General features: G+C 41.3%; 1 protein-coding gene across 8 annotated transcripts in view; it reads left to right on the plus strand.

Moving 5' to 3' along the window:
- The window catches only part of LOC135116458 (tudor domain-containing protein 7-like), a 37286-nt gene that overhangs the window by 12188 nt on the left and 4482 nt on the right, over positions 1–20616 (plus strand). For 3 of the 8 annotated variants that reach the window (XR_010276345.1, XM_064033931.1, XM_064033935.1), the window contains exons 1-16: positions 4103–4243; positions 6038–6443; positions 7033–7121; positions 7448–7582; positions 7971–8348; positions 8622–8807; positions 9279–9452; positions 11408–11590; positions 11848–11939; positions 12464–12626; positions 13143–13290; positions 13802–13905; positions 14307–14534; positions 14806–14920; positions 15310–15437; positions 16474–16578. Coding sequence is in view for 7 of the 8 variants with exons in the window: in XM_064033931.1 (XP_063890001.1) it covers positions 6338–6443; positions 7033–7121; positions 7448–7582; positions 7971–8348; positions 8622–8807; positions 9279–9452; positions 11408–11590; positions 11848–11939; positions 12464–12626; positions 13143–13290; positions 13802–13905; positions 14307–14534; positions 14806–14920; positions 15310–15437; positions 16474–16578 (2334 nt within the window). In the remaining variant the exon portion in view is untranslated. Of the gene's footprint in view, positions 1–330; positions 1102–4102; positions 4244–6037; positions 6444–7032; positions 7122–7447; positions 7583–7970; positions 8349–8621; positions 8808–9278; positions 9453–11407; positions 11591–11847; positions 11940–12463; positions 12627–13142; positions 13291–13801; positions 13906–14306; positions 14535–14805; positions 14921–15309; positions 15438–16473; positions 16579–20616 lie in introns of those variants that run through there. The other 5 variants (XM_064033934.1, XM_064033933.1, XM_064033936.1 and 2 more) reach the window with 3 other exon arrangements.

A 20616-nucleotide genomic window follows, 5' to 3' on the forward strand; every position in this document is an offset into this window, starting at 1 on the left:
GTGTGGCGCACTAGAAAGTTGTTGTCACCCTATACCGTAATCCTCTACCTACTTCTATGTGTGTGTGTGTGTGTGTGTGTGTGTGTGTGTGTGTGAGGTGCCATTATACACGCCTACGATGGCAGTGTGTGTGTGTGTGTGTGTGTGTGTGTATACAGTGCTTCGCTCTGTCTCGTGGCCTTGCTCTGTTATTATCTTCTCTTCCTCCTCCTCCTTCCGCGCCAGACGGTAAGACTTCAAGCCTCTTCCGGCAACAAACTCACGGTTCACTTCTTACTTCCCCACCTCCATTAGTCACCCATCCAGCCACCCACTCAACCACATCCACACATCCACCCACCTACACCACTTACAGGCCCACCTGCTCATTCATCCACCCGTTTCCTATCCACTAACCCACCCACCTACGTTCACTCATCCATCATATCACCCACACTCACCAAACCATCCACCTACCAACCCATCCACAACCACATTCTTACACTAGTCCGTCCACTCATCCATCCACTGACTTCCCAACCTACTCACCCATTAATATTCATCCACCCAACCACTTAATCATCCATCCACTCATCTACTTACCTACACCAAACCCATCATCTAGATATCATCCATCCTATCACCCACACCCTCCACAATCCACCGACTACTACTACTACTTCTTATGTGTGTGTGAGTGTGGGTGTGGGTGTGTGTGTGTGGGGAGCCTTGTCTGGGCCGCACCGTGTGGGATTACTACTACTACTACTACAGGTGACCTGCTGCCCCTCCTTCCCTGGATGTGGCTGTAGAACAAGCAAAGGTGTTTCAGAGTGATTGGTAATTAAGGAAAGGTGTACCAAGTGGCAGTCAAACGGTTAAACCCCAATTATACAACTTTGTGACTCCGTCTCTGATCGGCGCCACACACACACACAGTGCAGTGAAGCGGGCGGGAGTGCATTGTTTTGGTGCACACACACACACACACTGGGCAGTGAAGCGGGTGGGAGTGCAGTGTCAACACCACCACATCACCCACACCACACCACCGGTACCCTTGGTGCCCCACCCCGCTCCGTTGAGCCCAGCCAAGACCAGCCCCGCCCCGGCGCTGCTTAGGTAACAAATTCCCGTCTCTCCCCGTCAATATTTAGCGTAATATCCAAGGTTTTCCAGATGTTTCTGGGTGTTTATCATAAACTTGAATGTGGAAGGGGAAGAGGAGGTAGTGGAGGGGAGAGGAGTGTGAGGAAGAGGGGAGAGGAGGAAGATGTATGGAGGATTGGTGGGAAAAAAAAAAAACGACCGGCTCTATACCACGATTTTTTTTTTCTATTAGTGAAGTTTGTATCGTTTTTTTTTATTCATAGAAAAGTAAAACAAGTTATAATATGTAAGAAGATCCCGTCTTGCTGTGTTACTGCTTCTCGTTAAAATAACACTTTCGTCATTTTATAAATTTTTATTTTTTTATTTTTTCTTATTTTGGTGTTTAATTTATAACTTAAAAAAAAACACAAGAAACGTATCTCAAGTAATAATATTCAATAATGTCTAGTCTAGTATTCGTATTTTGATATTTAAAATAAGTCTGTTACTTTATGTGAAAAAAAAAAAAATATATATATATATATATATATATATATATATATATATATATATATATATATATATATATATATATATATATATATATATATATATATATATATATATATATATATATATATATATATATATATATATATATATATATATATATATACACACACGAGGAGGAATTTTTATTTTATTTATCTGGAAAGTTTTTTTTATTCAGAATATGTTAGAATCTAGTCTGGCTGTGTTTTCTTTCTCGATATTATGATATTTTTATGGTGCCGTTCCTAAAAGTTAGATAGTTTTCTGGATTTTTTATTTTTTTTTTATATTACTGAGCCTGGAAATATTTTTATGTTTACGGCAGCAGTTAAAATATATGACAAGTCAGAAAAATGTAGTACATTACAGTATGGGCGTCTTCTTTCTTTTCGCGATTTTCAAAATTAATTGTGTAACGTAAATATAAGGGCCTAGACGAACACTTTCCCCCTCCCTGTCTCTGTATCATTATTTAACAAAACTTCCAGGTTTCTCCAGATTCAGACGTGAAGGAAAGCAGGAATTAACCACGAAAATATATAAATAATCCCCAAAATGCCTTAAATAAAGCCTAATAAACATGACGTCATCAAGGCTCTTCCTCTCCGTGTTTCCTCGTCAGTTATTCCCTCAATTTTTAGGGTTTTCCGGGCATTTCCGTGTGTGTGTGTGTGTGTGTGTGTGTGTGTGTGTTTTGCCTTTTTTGGGCCGCCGTATGTGGGATTGCAGGTCTGCTGGTATAGTGATAAACTACGACTACTACTATTACTACTACTACTACTACTTTTTTTCGTGTTTCTTCGTCTTCATTTGTTCATCTCCCCTTCCCCCCCACCTTCCCCCTCTCTCTCTCTCTCTCTCTCTCTCTCTCTCTCTCTCTCTCTCTCTCTCTAAGTGAATTAGTGGATGAAGGACGGATGTGCTAGTAGGTTGGTGTATGGATGCGTGGATGGGGGTGGGTAGCTAGATGAGTGGATTGACTGATTTGTGGAATTGTGTGAATGGGTTGGATGGGCGATTGGTGGATGAGTGGGTGGGGAGGTGTGTGGATGGATATTTGGTTGGGTGGATAGATGGGTGAGTAAATGTATGGATAAGTCAATGAGTGTGTGTATGGAAGGACGCGTGGATAAATGGATGGGTGGATGGAAGAATGAGTGAATGACTGGATAGATGGATGGATGGATGAATGGGCTGTAGGTAGGTGTGTGGGTGAATGAGGATGAATATTTATGTGGTGGATGGATGGATGGATGAGTGGATTGGGGGCGGGTTGAGTGGATGTGTGGATGTAGTGAAGTGGTGGTTGGCTTGGTGAACATTATATGACCTGAGTTCCATCCACCCCGGTACCAAGTAAAAAAAAAAAAAAAAAGTGGAGAATCTGGCATCATCATCACGCGTGACTCACTCAAACATTCAGATTCAAACATTCGATCTCTTTAAACCTACGTGGGCTCAAAAATAGTTCATAGTTTAGAGCTCCTGTGTAAATTGAAGATGCTATTTGCTGTATAGTCTAGAACAGTCTGTAAATGTCACGCCCTAACTCTCTCTGTTCTCTTCTCTCACTCTCTCTCTCTCTCTCTCCCTTCCCCTCCACCGCCACTGCCCCGTACACTCCCTGCTAATACCGTCAACTCCCCTCCCCTTCATCCTTCCCGCCCTCACCCCTCCCACACTGCACGCCCCCCCCCCTCCCCTTCCCTTCCTTCCTTTCTTCTGTAACCGCAGTTCTTTTTTTGTTCGTTTAATCTATGAGTCATTTCTAGTAACTACGTCGGACACGCGTACATACAGTTTCTCGTCGTTAGCCTAATGCAATGGAAGTTTTCTGTTAGGTTTGCTGAGGTTATTATTGGATTATATGCCTCGATTCTTGACCTGTTACGACTCCTCTCGCACGTCATAAGCCTCTTGGAAGTGACTTGTGAGGCTGCCCTGAGTCTTCCAATCTCTGCGGGCTAGAGGTATGCAAGTGTTAGCAAATCTATAATACGTAGAAGGCAAGTCATGTGGTACAATTTCCCATCGTTTAAGATAGCCATCATTCAATTTGAGTGTGCACTTTTTTGTTGATATTACAGATAATCTAATTTCTCCGGTCAAGGTAACATTGTGAAATAGAGATAAAAGTAATAATAATAATTTCACAGCTGCTATATACCGAACATACAAAAAATGAAAGGTTAAATGTATAAACCATTTGAAACCTTAGTAATACGTAGATAATGTCAATACTAGGTAGAAAGGACTAGATAACCTTTAGATATAAAAATAATAAAAGTTGGAGTAAATCCGAACGTATGTAGTGATGAATAGGAGAAAGGCTTTTAATTTTATGTCTTTAGGGGAAAAATGCTATGCTCTAGATAGCAAATAACTAAAAGAAGCAAACATGTCTCTTCTCCCTCCTCCTCCTCCTCCTTCATGTAAATCCTATTCCTTTATATTACTTCTTAAGACCTGCATCTAATCTTGTTGCTTTCCCTTTTAAATTATTCCACTCTATTGATATAAGGAGGCACCTGCAGCGACAGTCCCGTTAAAAAGGTTAAACTTGCCACAAAAAGCTTGGTCAAAGATGGCGCCTGGCACGGCCTTCTGACAAGCACGGCAGGTGGGTAACAGCTCCTCCCGAATTAACTTCATTTTCTGTCTCCATACTTCATTACACGGGTCGGGATTGCGCGTACTTATCCGTGAATACTTGATAGTTATTCCTAGCGGTGCAATAATGGTGTACATATTGTTTTTAGGGCATAGTATGAGGTGGAATGTGTGGTATGCCAGACAGCTGATCTCTCTGAATATTATGACGGGATGATGCAAGGATGCTGTCATGTTTTCTTCACTTTTAGGCTTCAGATTAACTGATGCCTCAGTGTGTGACTCCGGGGATCAGTCAGGGTGCCTTAGGGTTAATATAAGGTAAGAGTGTAAAGAGTAATGGGTGAAATAAGAGAGAAAGTTTGAAGGGAGAGAAGTGACAGGTCTCGGGTCAGTCGCCTCGGGGCAAGACTTTCTGGGTTTCACCAAATAACAGTCCGGGGACCTTGAAGAGGGAAGGTCAGGGTGTAGGCGAGCAGGGGACGTGTAGGTAAGGTGTGGCATGGGTCTTGGCAGGGACACACCCTTTTCATTACCATACACACACCCGTGTCTGTGAGGGTTAATGTGTGGGTTTTGTAATTAAGCAGCATTTCAGACCTGATTCTTTGAGTAATACTGAAGTAACAGCGTTTTCATGCAAAGGTTAGGTTAACCCATCTCGTTATCATAAACCCCATGTCTGTGAGTGTTGATAAGGTGTGGAGTTTGTAAGTAAGCATTATTGCAAACCTGATTCCTTCACTAGTCTAACCTTCCTGATCTCAATGGCACTAATACCAGCCTTTTGCCTCTTACCAGCAACATAACTTTAGCACAAGCTGCTCATGATTACCCCTAACCACTAGTTCCACAGGCCCCGAACTACACCTCCACAGGCCCTCTCGTGCACCCACAACTTCACACCCCCACTGTGACACCCACAAACACACCAGTCTCAGCATCCACATGGAAGAAACATTCACTTCTGGTGCCTCCCACAGAAACTCCTGAAACTCACCACCTCATCACTAACATCTTATATCACCACTCTCCCTAAGCCCAGCCATGGCAGTACGCTGCACACCTGCTATAATGTAGAGTCAAACACCTACAGCAGCATTCTGTCTCACACCACCCCACCACTGAGCCTGCTAGCAGATTCCTTACACAGACTAGTGCCCCAGGTTGAATTCCTCACAAACACATGCACTTCCGAAACATATGTCATCAAATTTTCTAGAGTGTTGTATAAGTCTATGGGGCATTTCAGATAAGTATTTTCCCTTCTAGCAGGCGTAGTACATCAGCGGCAAGGGCAAGATGTGTCATCTGTTGTTATTTCTGTAAACATTCTCTATGCTGCTGCTGATGAACCATAAGGGAAACAAACACTCGTGTGAAAACATGCTTGGTTTTCTCGTCACTTCTCTTCTGTATCTTTTTTTTTATTATCTATTTATTTATTTTTATTTTTTTCTCAATCAAAATCTCTTCTCCTTTTCCTCCATGCCAGCTTGACACAGTCCTGTGCACCTGTTCTACCTGATAGGAAAAAATGTTTGTTCAAAACAAGCCTCATGATAGTTGCAGTGCCAATCTCTGACTTCCCAAACTGTGCTGCCAGATTTAGACTAAAGTCAGCTCAGAATTCCAGATATTTTATAAATTCATTGTCATGAATAAACTCATGTAAAACATGTGTTGGGAGACTTTAGATGAGAATTGTGTTGCTGTCTTTCAACCTGTCAACCCACACTTCTAGATATAAATGAAGGCCATCCCAGAATTCTATATGTCTCATGGATGTGTTATTTTGTTCCAGGATGAAGATGGTTTACCTGCAAGAGAAAACCACCCAACCCTTGTAATTACAATTGAAAGATTGTAATTAACACAGTGCTGTGGGCTGGTCGGCTGCCAAAGACTGAATGTAGGATTAAGTTCATTACGAATTATTTTAAGTTTAGATTTTACTCGAACTAAAAAAAATAAAAATAAATAAAAAAAAGTGACTGAGTGCACGATGAAGTAAGCACACATGCCAAGAAGCAGACCCCAGGCAATGGTGTAGGTGAGCCAGGTAAGGTGTGGAACAGGAACGAGTAGAGGGAATACCTTGAGCATGGCAGAGTTCAAGACAGACGAGGGGAAGCTGCAGGAGGTGAGCTCCATCCTGAAGGCTGTCCTCACTTCCTTCGGGGGAGAGCTGCCCATGAGCCAGATTGACAGTAAGTGCCTTGCCTCTTTCAAGTCTATAATATTGCTTGACTTGGTCAAGATTTAGCTTATATTTGTTAGAGGCCAAGCAAGTACTGTTGCACAGTTCATATGTGGTAGCTGTAATGACTGTGTCCCATAGGTCATTTCACCAAGCTAGTACTATTATATATTCTAGTGTCACAATTTATACATGGTAATTGTAATGACCCAGTCTCTTAACTCATTTCACTAAGCCAGTACTGTTACATATTCTAGCATCACAGTTTATACATGATAGCTATAATGACTCAGTCCCATAGCTCATTTAACCATTGATGAAATTAAGGAGCTTTGTAGCAGCTTGAGAACATATAATAACTCTTTTTTGTCTCTCCATCTAACTTACCAAGATGGTAACTCCAAGAGAGAAAAATAATACACATTAAACTCCGTTTCTGGGCAAGTAGCTTAAAAGATATTAGTATGTGCTCACATGCTGCAACAGAACACACTTAGTCACCCCCATAACTCAAAACACTTCTCAAATTTTGGATAGATTTAGAAATTACAGCCACCTGTACTTGTGTATGTGTGTATCCACTCAGTCTTGTTTTGCAGGTGAGTACAGGACAGTGGTGGGAAGCAGCATCCCTTACAAGGAGCTCAAGCATGGGACACTTGCCAGCTTCCTGCAGTCCATCCCAAGTGTAAGTGTTAGTCATCCTTCCTCTTGTCTTGGTTCAGATTGTAATGGTAATAGTCCTGCCTGGTGTCGTGGTTCAGACTGTAGTGGTATTATTAACCCATCCTTATATAAATATGTTAGCCTATTTAGTTCACTATACATAAGCTTAGTGATTTCAATATTTGGTAGTTAAATACATTCTATTTCTTTGACACTTTGATTGGTGATGACAGTGTAAAATTTTGTCCCTCATTTGAGTAAAATTAAGTTCACAAACCCTTTGGAATTCATCTTTCTTTTTTACTATTATTTTGTTGGTTTATTTATTTATTTATTATTTTTATGCAGATTTTGAAGCTACAAAATCGAGGTGGACAGCTGGTGGTGACGGTGGTGAATGACGAGAACATCAACTTGATTCTACAGCAAGTGAAGCAGCAAAACAACTCCAAATGTAACAAGTCAGTCCAGAAGAAGAAGAGGGTGAGTGTATACAGCATGTTAAGTTTAATTTCATTCACATTTAGAAGGTCATAAAACAGAAGGTATTAGAAGAAGAAAGCCACAAGAGTGACATGTTACTAGTTACAAAGATTTCATCAGTCATCAGGAAAAGGAGACCTAGAAGTTGAAGAATAATTTCCTTTAGATGTTTCCCTTCCATTCTAACACTACACCTCATTCCAACAGTTTCATTCTTATGCATTACAGAACAGTACCACATTCATTCCCATGCATTACAGTGCATCATCTTATTCATTGCTTTCATTACCACACCACAAACACATTCATTCCCATGCATTGCAGTACATCACCGTATTCATTCTTTTCCACTACCACACCACAGCCTCACTCTCTTCTTGTGTTACAGTACACAGAATACACCACACGACAGCTCCACGCCAACCCCAATCCCCGGATACCTTCCATGCTCAACACACGCTGGCAGAATAACGCCAACTGGCAGCAGCAGCAGCACAGCGCCCCCTGGCAAGCCCCAACCATTCCCACTCGGCCAAAGTTCCATAGCCGGGGGAACTCACACCTCCAATGGCGTTCGCAGTGCCTCCAACAGCCACCTCCAGGCTTCCAGAGCAGTCCCCAACAGCCATCTCCAGGCTTCCAGAGCAGCCTGCAACAGCCACTTCCAGGCAACAAGGCTAACTCCGCCATTCGCACTGTCACCTTCCAGCTTCCCACCACTCAGGTTGCCACCAAGGACCTCAAGTCAGGAACCTCTTTGCAGGATGTGAGTGTTGCTGTCATTCTGTGCTGTCTTGCTTGGCTTTTCTGTTCCTTTTTCTTGTGATGTCAGGTTCTCTCTAGAATTAAATCTTTGGCAGGCTGTGTCTCTTGTTGTGTTAATACACTGTCTGTCTCTTTCTGATGCATATCTCCAGTTTTTTATACTTTCTTATACAAGATAAGCAATAAAACATAAACCTTGTATTTTACAGTATTACTATAAATAGACAAGTTTCATTTAATTCATAATGCTGAACTATACAATTAATAAACACAGGAGAGCCAGAAGACCAAAGCTCCAGCAGCTGAGAAGACTCCTTCTAAAAAGACGGTCAAACAGCAGCTGATAGAGGCCGTCAGGGAGCTGGAGGCTGAGCTGGGGAAGACAGGAGAGGATGGGATACAGCTTCAGTTTCGGACTGTCCCATGTGGCAAGAGGAAGGAGTGGTGCACTGTGATCATGGTTAGTCACACTCTTCACTTATTACTTTAACTCTTAATGACTGTATTCTTTCCTTCCCGACACTTCTCCCTCATTGGGGGGTGGATGTTTATCACAGTTCCTGCCAGCCAGCTCAGTGGTACACAGCTATTGACAATGTGACACCTGTTATTCACCTAAACTCAAAGTGCTGTGTTGTGTGACTTGGGCAATCACGTTCCTCCACCTTCTTTAATTTTCAGTCATGTGGATGAGATCTGAGGGTTGGTCCACAGTACATACCAGGTTGTTCTCTCTTATCTGTTTATGAACTTGTCATAACTTTAATATTTTCTTCCCTTTTCTCTTCATGTAGTTCCTCTTGTTGATGTATCTTATCCATGCTAAGTTATTGCTCTTTATGAACCTGTCTATTAACTTAATGCCACAACTTTGATACTTCAACCTTCTTCTCTTTGTGCAGTTCTTGTTGATGTGTCTTGTCTTCCTCAGATTGGAGAGATGCAAGTGAGCAGCTACCCTGACTTGATGAGCACCCAGGAGGAAGCTGAGGAGGCGGCATCTAAGAAGGCCCTGGAGGTCTTCCCACAACTGGCCAAGAAGAAACAGGTGGCACAGCTTCCCACCACTGGTGACAACACCACCTCTGTGTCCCGAGTCAAGCAGGTGAGGAGGGAAGGGAGGCTCAGGTTCTTCATTGCTTTTGTATTTACCAGTTCTTGTGTTAATAGGATCGAGTCAAGCTTGTAATGTCCCATTTTGATGCCAGATTATCTTGTTTTATTTAACTCTTAACTCTTAAACAGCAGGGTGTATTGTAACTTGGTCTCCACATACAGGGTAAAATAGAGTTTTCAGTATGAGATGTTACATGTCTACTTATTCCTGCATGATATGTTAGTAATAGAGACAGTGAAAATAAACTTGTATTTTCTTTATGTGAGCTGATGCAAAATCTATGATCAGAAAATGATGAAAAGATTTCTGGGCATAGTGACACACTGTGCTGCAGCAAGGCTCCATGTGGCAGGGAGATGTTCCTGGTGAAGAGAGGTTTATTTATATTGATTTTGCTTTTGTAGCCACATACACACAAGTTGCCCTCCTAACACAACTTGTTTTCCTTGAAATACAGTTCTTCCTATTTTTTCAAATGGCTACTATTCCATACATTGGTCTCTCTCTCTCTCTCTCTCTCTCTCTCTCTCTCTCTCTCTCTCTCTCTCTCTCTCTCTCTCTCTCTCTCTCTCTCTCTCTCTCTCTCTCTCTCTCTCTCTCTCTCTCTCTCTCTCTCTCTCTCTCTCTCTCTCTCTCTCTCTCTCTCTCTCTCTCTCTCTCTCTCTCTCTCTCTCTCTCTCTCTCTCTCTCTCTCTCTCTCTCTCTCTCTCTCTCTCTCTCTCTCTCTCTTATTCTTATGGTGTTTAATTTATTTCTTCTCCCCCCCTCCCTACCATGGCCTCCCTCCCTCCCCTCACAATTTCATGAAAACATAATAATAAATAAAGAAATAAAGAACTGCCTAGACAATCTCTGTCTCTGTCCATCCATCTGTCTGTCTGTCAACTGTCTAAACAATCTGTCTGTCTGTCTATCTGTCCATCTGTCCATCTGTCTTTGTCTGTCTGTCTGTCTGTTTCTTCCCTGGTGTGCCAAACCCATTGACCCATTCGTCATCTGTTTCCCTTATCTGTCTTGTCTTTTTCCCTCTGACCTCCTTCTGGAACCTTTTCCCAATATTTATAGTAAGAAAGACAATTTGAGGGGAGAGAGAGAGAGAGAGAGAGAGAGAGAGAGAGAGAGAGAGAGAGAGAGAGAGAGAGAGAGAGAGAGAGAGAGAGAGAGAGGAATGTTTAGAGTAGTTGGTTTGAAAAACGGGAAGAACTGTATTTCAAGGAAAAGGAGATGTGTTAGAAGGCAACTTGTGTGTATGTGGCTACAACAGCAAAAGCAATATGAATAAATAGAAAAGTGTGAAAGTACAAGATGGATAGGAAAAGGAGGATAAGAAGGAAAGAAGCATACAAGAAAGCTGATAGAGTAATAATAATAATAAATAATAATAAAAACAATAATAATAATAATAATAATAATCACACACACACACACACATACACACACACGAAGATCTCAAAGCTGCTATACTGTGGCATTTGTGGCAGAAAAGCACATAGAAAGCACCCATTCCACCCTGCGCATCACATGAGATGCCAGACACTTCCTCCATAGCTCCATAATCATGACTAAGATCTCTATCTCGGGGAAGAATCACTTGTCTCCCCAGTGATTTAGTTGCCACATGTCTCCAGAACATCTGAGAGGAAAATGAGACGTCTGAATTCTAAACTCTAGGCGCAAAAAATCATGCCTTAATAGATGATCATCGCCACAAACAAGCCGCCATGTCATGCCTAAATAGATGATCACTGCTCTTTAGGGGTTAATGTCCCATCTCTTTTTGCAAATCATAGTATTTTCTTTATCTTGCATTGTTCCATCATTGAGTAGCAAACCATCATATTATTCTTTATGTGTGTACATATTTTGTTATAGTGCAGCTGTGTAGGTAGTGAAGAATGCATAGCAGGAAGTAATGTGTATATTGATGTAACTTCCTCTGACAGCTTCTGAAGGAGAGGTCGCCCAACAAGCCGTTCTGGTGGGAGCCGCTGCGGGACATGTACTGTGAGGTGTACAAGGAGAAGCTGCCGAATGACTGGGTGACCAAACTCAAGGACTCCACCAACATTGGCCTGGTGTTTGATAATCCCTGCACCGACAAGTGGACTGTTGCACTAGCAGAGGAGGTGATATGCTTTGTAGAGACAGTCCATACTCTCTCTCTCTCTCTCTCTCTGCATATTCTTCATGTTCATTTCTTCAGTTATTGCAGTCTATTCCCAAAAAAATTGCTGAAGTTACTAATACAAACCTATAACTTAAACAGATTTTGAACTTTTAAAGCAAAGGATTATGTTTTCCAAAATGATTATTACTTTTCAAATCCTTCTCCTCTCTTGGCTGTCATCTGCCTTCTGTCTGAATATTTCCTTTATGTCCCAAGAGCACAGCATCCCGCAGCCAAACTCCTCAAAACACCACCAAGCCCCAGGACACTCCCACACCCCAGCAGCCGTCTCGTGGTTCATCCCCAAGGTGAGGCTCGAGCACCTGTAGGAAGTATTGTGTTCTACTCCAATATAGATTTGGAGAAGTGCTATTGGGAAAACTCTAGCCAGGTATAACAAAATGCATGACAAAAACAGAAAACTGGTTAATTGTTTTGACTGTACAGAAAAGTGCTAATCCTCAATTTAAATAGTGACAAAGTTTTGCATTTTCATCGATCAGGCTTATACCTGGTTACTTTTCTCAGCAGTACATATAGGACTCAAGGAGATGAAAATTGCATATGTTAGGCAAAGAATTGTCAAAATTATGACAGGTTATATCTTTAAATCTTTTGAATAGTGATGAGAGTAGGACACCTGCCATTTAGTAACCCTGTGTGATTTTACCTGGCAAAAGTAAACCTTGAGGTATAAATTTTTAACCATGCAATCATGTATTTTGCTGCCAGTGGTGTCTCAGAATTACACTGATTATTAAGCTTGAAGAATAGCTACATCCATCAAGTGGTTAATGACACCTAACCAACACACACACACATTTCTTTTCAGCCCACCAAATGAAAAGACAGAGGATGGTGACAACACTCAGCCACCAAAGAAGCTGCAGCTGCCGTCAATCAGCCTGCCCACCACACCCACCTGGGATGTCTTCGTCACCTGTGTGGAGGACAGCAATACTGTCAAGCTGCTATTAGTCGGGGAACATTATAGTGTATGTATATTTGTTGCAGTTGCTTGTCAGACAGCTCATTCTCTCGAGCTTCATGTTTTGCCCATCCAGCATTTATTTTATTCTATCACATTTTACTGGAGTTCAGGCATAGGGGTGTAGTAGGCTAGTCTGTGAGACGATCCTTTTCCACTGGGGTCCAACAGGGCTAAGAATGTGAATATGTGTATGAGTTTTGCCTGGGCCATGGTATATAGTTAGATGGACATGTTAGTGATATTTATTTATTTTATTTTATTTTATTTTTTTATTTATTTATTTATTTATTTATTTATTTATTTATTTATTTATCTATTTATTTATTTATTTATTTATTTATTTTTAATTAATTAATAAATTTTAATTAATTTATTTATTTACTTTTATTTATTTTTCATTTATTTATTTATTTTTTTATTTATTATTATTTTTTTTTCTTTTTATATCAGGAATCATTTACAAAGGTAAGCATGTGGCTGTTGATTCAGTATCTCCCTCATGTGCATCTGGTGTGTGCAGGGCATGCTGAGTGAGCTGCAGACAGAGATGGAGCTGCACTACATGGAGGACAAGAACTTGAAGCCAGTGAAGGAGCCAGTGGTGGGAGAGATCTATGTTGCCAGTCACGAGGAATCCTGGCACCGAGTGGAGCTGCTGGAGGTCATGGGTGAGTGATGTAGAGCTCCTGCTGGCTGGGTCAGGATGGATAATGGATGGTATTATTAGAAAAACATTAACCTGGTATAAGAAATGCATGAAAAAAAGTGAAGACTAGTGAACTGTATTGACAGCACAAATAATGTTAATCTTCAGGTAAGAAAAACTGAAACACACACACACACACACACACACACACACACACACACACACACACACACACACACACACACACACACACAGTTTTGCATTTTCATCACTCAAGCTTAAATAAGGTTAGAGTTTTCTCAGTGGTACATTTACAGAATCGCCTCCATTTGACCATAAGAGATGAAAGTCTATTGGTAAAAGTATGTAAAAATTATAGAATCATGTCTTTTTCACTCAACCAGATATAGTTATACATAAATTTACAGAATGTCTTTGTCTCTGTGCACTGCAATCTTCAGTTGCATTTGTATGTGTGTGTGTGTGTGTGTGTGTCTGTCTTTGTATGTACTCATGGAAGTGTTTTGATTCAGGTGATCAAGTTAAAGTGAAATTTGTGGATCACGGCGATGCTGAAGACATTCCTCTGTCGGACTTGCACTACCTTGAGGCAAAGTTTTTCTCCCTCCCACCACAGGTATGATCCTCCTCTTCCAGTCTTTGTGTATTACTTCCTGACTGCTGTCTTAGAGAGAGAGAGAGAGAGAGAGAGAGAGAGAGAGAGAGAGAGAGAGAGAGTGAAGCCGTTCTGCTCTATATATTCTTGGCACTTCAAATCTTACCCATAAAACTGAGGATGGCATTCAATTTTTAAGATTTCAATGCCTATCTTTACATATCTCAACACATTGTGACAGTTCTTTTTTTTATTTTACCTGCAGTGTATTTGTTTCAGTAGGCTTAATTTTGCCATTAATTGCTTAGTATTTTAGTACCAGTGATTTCTCAGCATTCAAACATTTTAATACCAAAGACTCACTGTTAGTATGGTTATACATTTCTACTCTGAGTCAAGTCTAAGTTCTCACTCCCAACCAGGCCCTGCAGTGCTGCCTGGCTGGCCTTGAGGACGCCCCAAAGGAGGCTGCCTTCCAAGCCCTCGTGGAGACTCTCCCCATGGGCAAGACACTGGTGGCCCGTGTCACTCGCCGCCAGGAGCCATACGCCATCGTGCTGTTTGACACATCCACCAGTGAGGACATCAACCTCAATGACAAGGTGTTTGAGTCCCTTGCCCAACACCTGGTGGAGCCATCACTGCCTCCCGTGAGTTACCACAACACTGTACCTTGATATGCCTACCATTCCCTCTTGTACCTGATTTTCATAGCCACTGCTGACAAATTTGGATGTGTGATTGGCTATGTTACTGACCTTGTTATTCCCTCTTGGCCTAATGTACACAGTCACTGATAATAAATTTGGATAAGTGATTGACTTTGTTGCTGACTTTGTTGCACGTACATATACTAAATCATAGAACTTAATGTGTCAGTTTTTTAGGTTGTGAATGTTACTTGTGTTATATTTGTGACAGGTTGGAGGGCTGGTCGAGGTGTACCTGACGCATGCTTCATCCAAAGGAACCCTGTATGTTCAAGTTGAATCAAAAACTTATAAGATATTGGAGGACATGCTCAAGATTGCTAAGAGTGAGTAGCATCTGAGTTTGTCCTGTGTATGGTTTGAACTTTTGTTTATAAAGCAACCATACACTAAGACACATGATACTTCTTTGATTTAATATTTTTTCCTACATTCTGGCCTCTTTTATTTCCTGTATTAGGGGCTACTGCAAGTATTTAATTAACACAACAAAACACATCTTTTCTGTACACATTTCACTTCATCCTTACAAAAAAGAAAAAAAAATAGTCATGTTCTTTTGAAGAAATTATTTCCCTTGGACACAAAACAGAAGCACACTCTAACTTATCTAGCTACACCCCTTCCTATTGTTACATTTCTCCTTCCCCACTCATTGCTACTAATAAGTATGCAAATAAAACAGCAGTGCCTTACAGTCCCTCCCCATCAACAGGACGCACTGAGGAGATGCTCGGAGAGAAGGTGCCGGTGGACCTAACTAAGCTGTACCTGGCACGCTTCAGCAAGGATGGGGAGTGGTACCGTGCAGCACCAAGAAGTGCAGTGGATCCCAATGGACAGGTAGGAGAAGATGTGTCACAGTTGAGTGTTACTTCCTACAGTGAGCTAAGATCAGGGGCAAGTGATAAGTGGTGCTGGAGAATCTTATAATGGAGTGAGTTTTGGGGTGTTGGTGAATTGTTAAGAGTGTAAAGCTTGTGTTTGGGTGGTGGGTATGAATTGTTTCCTGTGTAAGTAGGCCTGCGGCAAGGTTGTGATGTCCTTCAGTGTTTAATTTCGTGGAGCTGTAGGTTTAAACTTGCTTCTAGTCATGTGTTTGTATGTGGGTGTGTTTTAAGTAGGCAGAGCAGAAGAGCTGAATAGTGTGTGTTAAGAAGTGCAGGGAGCTGGTATAGAATTCAAATTTGCAATGATATACTTTATTCAAATTTAGCCATGATTATTCTAGAAGTCTTAGTTTATATTAGTATATCTTTCTGCAATTTGGCATGATGAATATTAAGCTGCATTTGTGTGTGTGTGTAAAATAATGCTTTATTTAATTCATAACTTAGGCATATGCATGGAATTGGCAGTTAAAGGAAAATGTGAAATCCCCTACTTATATTGTAAATATTATAATAGTTTAGGAAATGTTAATATGGTGTGTGAACATTGTGCTTGCCAGTGTGTGTGATGGACGTTAGATGATAAAGATTCTACTGCTTTATAAGCACAAACATTTACACTTAAGTGAAGGCAAGAGTGCAGTACAAGTGATTGGAAGGCAGCAGTGAGGAGAAATATGGGATGAAGCAGAAGCACTTTATTTCATGTATGTTTTGGCTGTTACCTTATTGAGAGAATGTACAGAGTGTATGTATAAGACACCTACCAGTCTGTACACTCTTAAGAGGCAGGAGCTGAAATGGGAATAAACCACTTCTGCTTTGTCCCGTTTCCTCTTACCACCACACTTACTTAGATACTTGAACAGCATGATGTTAACTTTCATTGAGCAAGCACGGTGGTGTCACACCCATCTCATCTTCCAACACCCGGTCTCCTGGTGGGTTGTTCTTTAAAACAACTAACATGACCACACCTTAACTAACAGGTCCTGATGATGTTTGTGGATTTTGGCAACTCTGAGAAAGTACCACTCAGCAACATAAGGGGTTTGCAGACTATGAGTCCCCTCCTAGCAAAAGTCCCTCACCAGGTAATGCTGTCAACAAACTTACATGTGCTACTTTGATGAATTTCAAGAAGGTTGAATAACAGTTTTTTTTTTGTGTGTGTTCTTTTTAGTAGTTTATTGAGTTTAAAAAGACAAACATCCCCATTTAACTTATCAAACAAAGTATCTGTCAAGTAGTAGTAGTTTAATTCCTCTTACCATCCTAAGTTTTACTTCTATATCTTTGTCACAATCATGCTCCCCTGTCCTTCATCAATAGATTTGGCTGCAATAGGGAAGTCCATTGATATCAAACTGCAATATGTATCACATCCAGACTTGTTTTTTTGCCTATCCAGCATTCACATCCTCATATCAGAGTAGGTCTTCTCACTTCCCTCACTCTGATCTTTACAGTCATCTATTCTGACACAGAGAATAAGGTGGCAACATTGGCCTAAGCTGGCACAGTGTGTACGAGGCAATGTCTCTCTACCACAGGAGGGACTGTATCAGAAAACACTACATAAATCAAATTTTCCATTGTTGTACCAAATTAGAAATATGCATGCTGTCTTAATAACATGTGGTGTGTGTGTATACCAGAGTAACACTGACAGAAGATAAACAGCACTGAGGACAATTTGCTTTCATATTGAGTGAATATTCCTTCATCCCTCTGTTGACTGGCAAATTGAAACATGGTTAAACTAACTAGGAGGAGGCAGTAGGCACTTGCTGAAACGATAATTACTCCCAGTGAGGTCTAAAGCACTGGATCAGGGGGTGCTGTGAACTTATCAATAAACCCAGCTGTGACCTCATTGAATGTTTCTCTTTGTGTCTCACAACATAAGGGGGCAGTCACAGCCTACCCTCTGAAGACAACTCTCTTCTCACAAAACTACAAGCACCTAATTACACACACACCCTTCACTCAAAATTCAAAATCATGGCGACTCTTACACCCATCTGGGGAGGGCACCACAAATGTCAGCAGGTTAGACTGCTTTTCTGGTATCGACCCTGAGTGTCTTAACACCCCCCCGTCAACTTTTTCTTCATTAATTGCAACATTCACAGTCTTAGATCTAATATTCAGTCTATAGAACATCACCTCTCCTTTAATAAACCTCATCTTCTTTTCCTCACTGAAACTCAGGTGTCTGAGGCAACTGACAGTAGTGCCTTTTCTGTCCCCACCTCATTTTCAGTCCAAAGCTGGATGTTGCGTATATGTGCGCAATGACTTAACCTGCTCTCATGCCCATGCTCTTGAATCTTCTGAGTTTTCCACCATCTGGCTATTACTACAGAGTCACCCTCAAACTAAATTTATCTGTGCTGTATACCTCTCACCTAACTCTTCTGACTATAAGAAATTCTTTGACTACTTAACTTCCAAAGTGGAGAACATTCTGACTCTCTTCCCTTTTACGGAGATCTCCATTCTAGGAGACTTCAGTGTTCACCATCAGCTTTGGCTTTCCTTTCCTTTCACTGATCATCCTGGTGAACTAGCCTTCAATTTTGCTATCCTCCATAATCTTGAGCAATTGGTGCAACATCCTACTTGTATTCCTGACCATCTTGGAGATATGCCCAATATTCTTGACCTTTTCTTAACCTCGAATCCTTCTGCTTATGCTGTTATCATCTCTTCTCCATTGGGCTCCACTGATCACAATCTTGTATCTGTATCTTGTCCTATCACTCCAATCCCCCCTCAGGACTAAGCGGAGGTGCCTGTGGCATTTTGCCTCTGCTAGTTGGGGGGACCTGAGGAGGTATTTTGGTGATTTTCCTTGGAATGACTACTGCTTCCATGACAGAGACCCATTCTCTGTGTGCCAAGCACATAACAGAGGTGATAGTGTCTGGTATGGAGGCGTTCATCCCTCGCTCATTTTCTTGACCTAAACCTTCCAAACCTTGGTTTAACACAGCCTGTTCTCATGCTATACATGATAGAGAGGTGGCCCACAAAAGGTACTTTAGCCTTCCAGCACCAGAATCTCATGCATTTTATATTTTTGCCCAGAACTATGCCAAGTCTGTTCTCCAACTAGCCAAAAATCTTTCATTAATAGAAAGTATCAAAATCTAACTGTTTCCCCTCATGACTTCTGGCATCTAGCCAAAAATATCTCCAATAACTTTGCTTCTTCATCTTTCCCTCCTTTATTTCAACCAGATGGCACCACTGCTATCACATCTATCTCTAAAGCTGAACTCTTCGCTCAGACCTTTGCTAAAAACTCTACCTTGGATGATTCAGGGCTTATTCCTCCCTCTCCTCCACCCTCTTGACTACTTCATGCTACCTATTAAAATTCTTTGCAATGATGTTTTTCATGCCCTTGTTGGCCTAAACCCTCAGAAGGCTTATGGACCTGATGGGGTTCCTCCTATTGTTCTCCAAAACTGCACCTCTGTGCTTGCACCTTGCCAAGTCAAACTCTTTCAGGTTTGTCTGTCAACATCTACTTTTCCTTCTTGCTGTCAGCATCTACTTTTCCTTCTTGCTGGAAGTTTGCCTACATTCAACCTGTTCCTAAAAAGGGTGACTGTTCTAATCCTCAAACTACCATCCTATTGCTTTAATTTCCTGCCTATCTAAAGTTAAAAAATCTTTAACAGGAAGATTCTTAAACATTAATCACTTCACGATCTTGTATCTGATTGCCAGTATGGGTGCCATCAAGGCTGCTCTACTGGTGATCTGGCTTTCCTTACCGAGTCTTGGTCATCCTCTTTTAGAGATTTTGGGGAAACTTTTGCTGTTGCCTTAGACATATCAAAAGCTTTTGATAGTCTGGCACAAAGCTTTGATTTCCTAACTACCCTCCTATGGCTTCTATCCTTCTCTCTGTAACTTCATCTCAAGTTTCCTTTCTGACCGTTCTATTGCTGCTGTGGTAGACAGTCACTGTTCTTCTCCTAAATCTATTAACAGTGGTGTTCCTCAAGGTTCTGTCCTATCACCCACTCTCTTCTTATTATTCATTAATGATCTTCCAAACCAAACTTCTTGTCCTATCCACTCCTATGCTGATGATACCACCCTGCACTTTTCCACGTCTTTTCACAGACGTCCAGCCCTTCAGGAAGTAAAGAGTTCACTGAGGTAAGCCACAAAATGTGTGACTTTCGATCTGTCTAAAATTTCTGATTGGGGCAGAGGAAACTTAGAATTGTTCAATGCCTCAAAAACTCAATTCCTCCATCTATCAAATCAACACAACCTTCCAGACAACTATCCCTTCTTCAGTGACACTCAACTGGCCCCCTCTTTTACACCAAACATCCTTCTTGGTTTGTCCTTTTCTTATAATCTAAACTGGAAATTTCACGTCTCATCTCTTAACTAAAACAGCTTCTATGAAGTTAGGCGTTCAGAGACGTCTCTGCTAATTTTTCTCAACACCCCCCCCCCAAGCTGCTAACTCTATACAAGGGCCTTATCCGTCTATGTATGGAGTATGGTTCACATGTCTGGGGGGGGGGGGGTTTCACTCATACTGCTCTTTTAGACAGGGTGGAATCAAAAGCTTTTTGTTTCATCAACTCGTCTCCTCTGACACTCTTCAGCCTCTTCCTCATCGCTGCGATGTTGCATCTCTAGCTGTCTTCTACCACTATTTTCATGCCAACTGCATGCCTCCCCTCCTCCCGCAGCCTCACTGCACAAGACTTCCTTCTTTCTCTCACCCCTATTATGTTCACCTCTCTCATGCAAGAGTTAACCAGTATTCTTAATCATTCATCCCCTTCTCTGGTAAACTCTGGAATTCCCTTTTTGCTTCTGTATTTCCACCTTCATATGAATTGAACTCCTTCAAGAGGGAGATTTCAAGACACTTATTCTTCAATTTTTGACAACCACTTCAGACCCTATTTGGGACCAGCATCTGTTTTTTTTTTCCTTGGCTGGTGTCACTCCTACATAGAAAAAAAATAAAGTAACCTTGGTTCTTGCATCAAGAGTTTCCCCTTGGTGTCTCTAATCCTCTTCTGTTGGTGTGCTGCTCACATATGCCTGTGATTTTTGTTAGTGGCTTTTATAAATGCTTCTAACAT

The sequence above is a fragment of the Scylla paramamosain genome, chromosome 31 (genome assembly GCF_035594125.1).
Source record: "Scylla paramamosain isolate STU-SP2022 chromosome 31, ASM3559412v1, whole genome shotgun sequence".
NCBI classification, from domain to species: domain Eukaryota; kingdom Metazoa; phylum Arthropoda; class Malacostraca; order Decapoda; family Portunidae; genus Scylla; species Scylla paramamosain.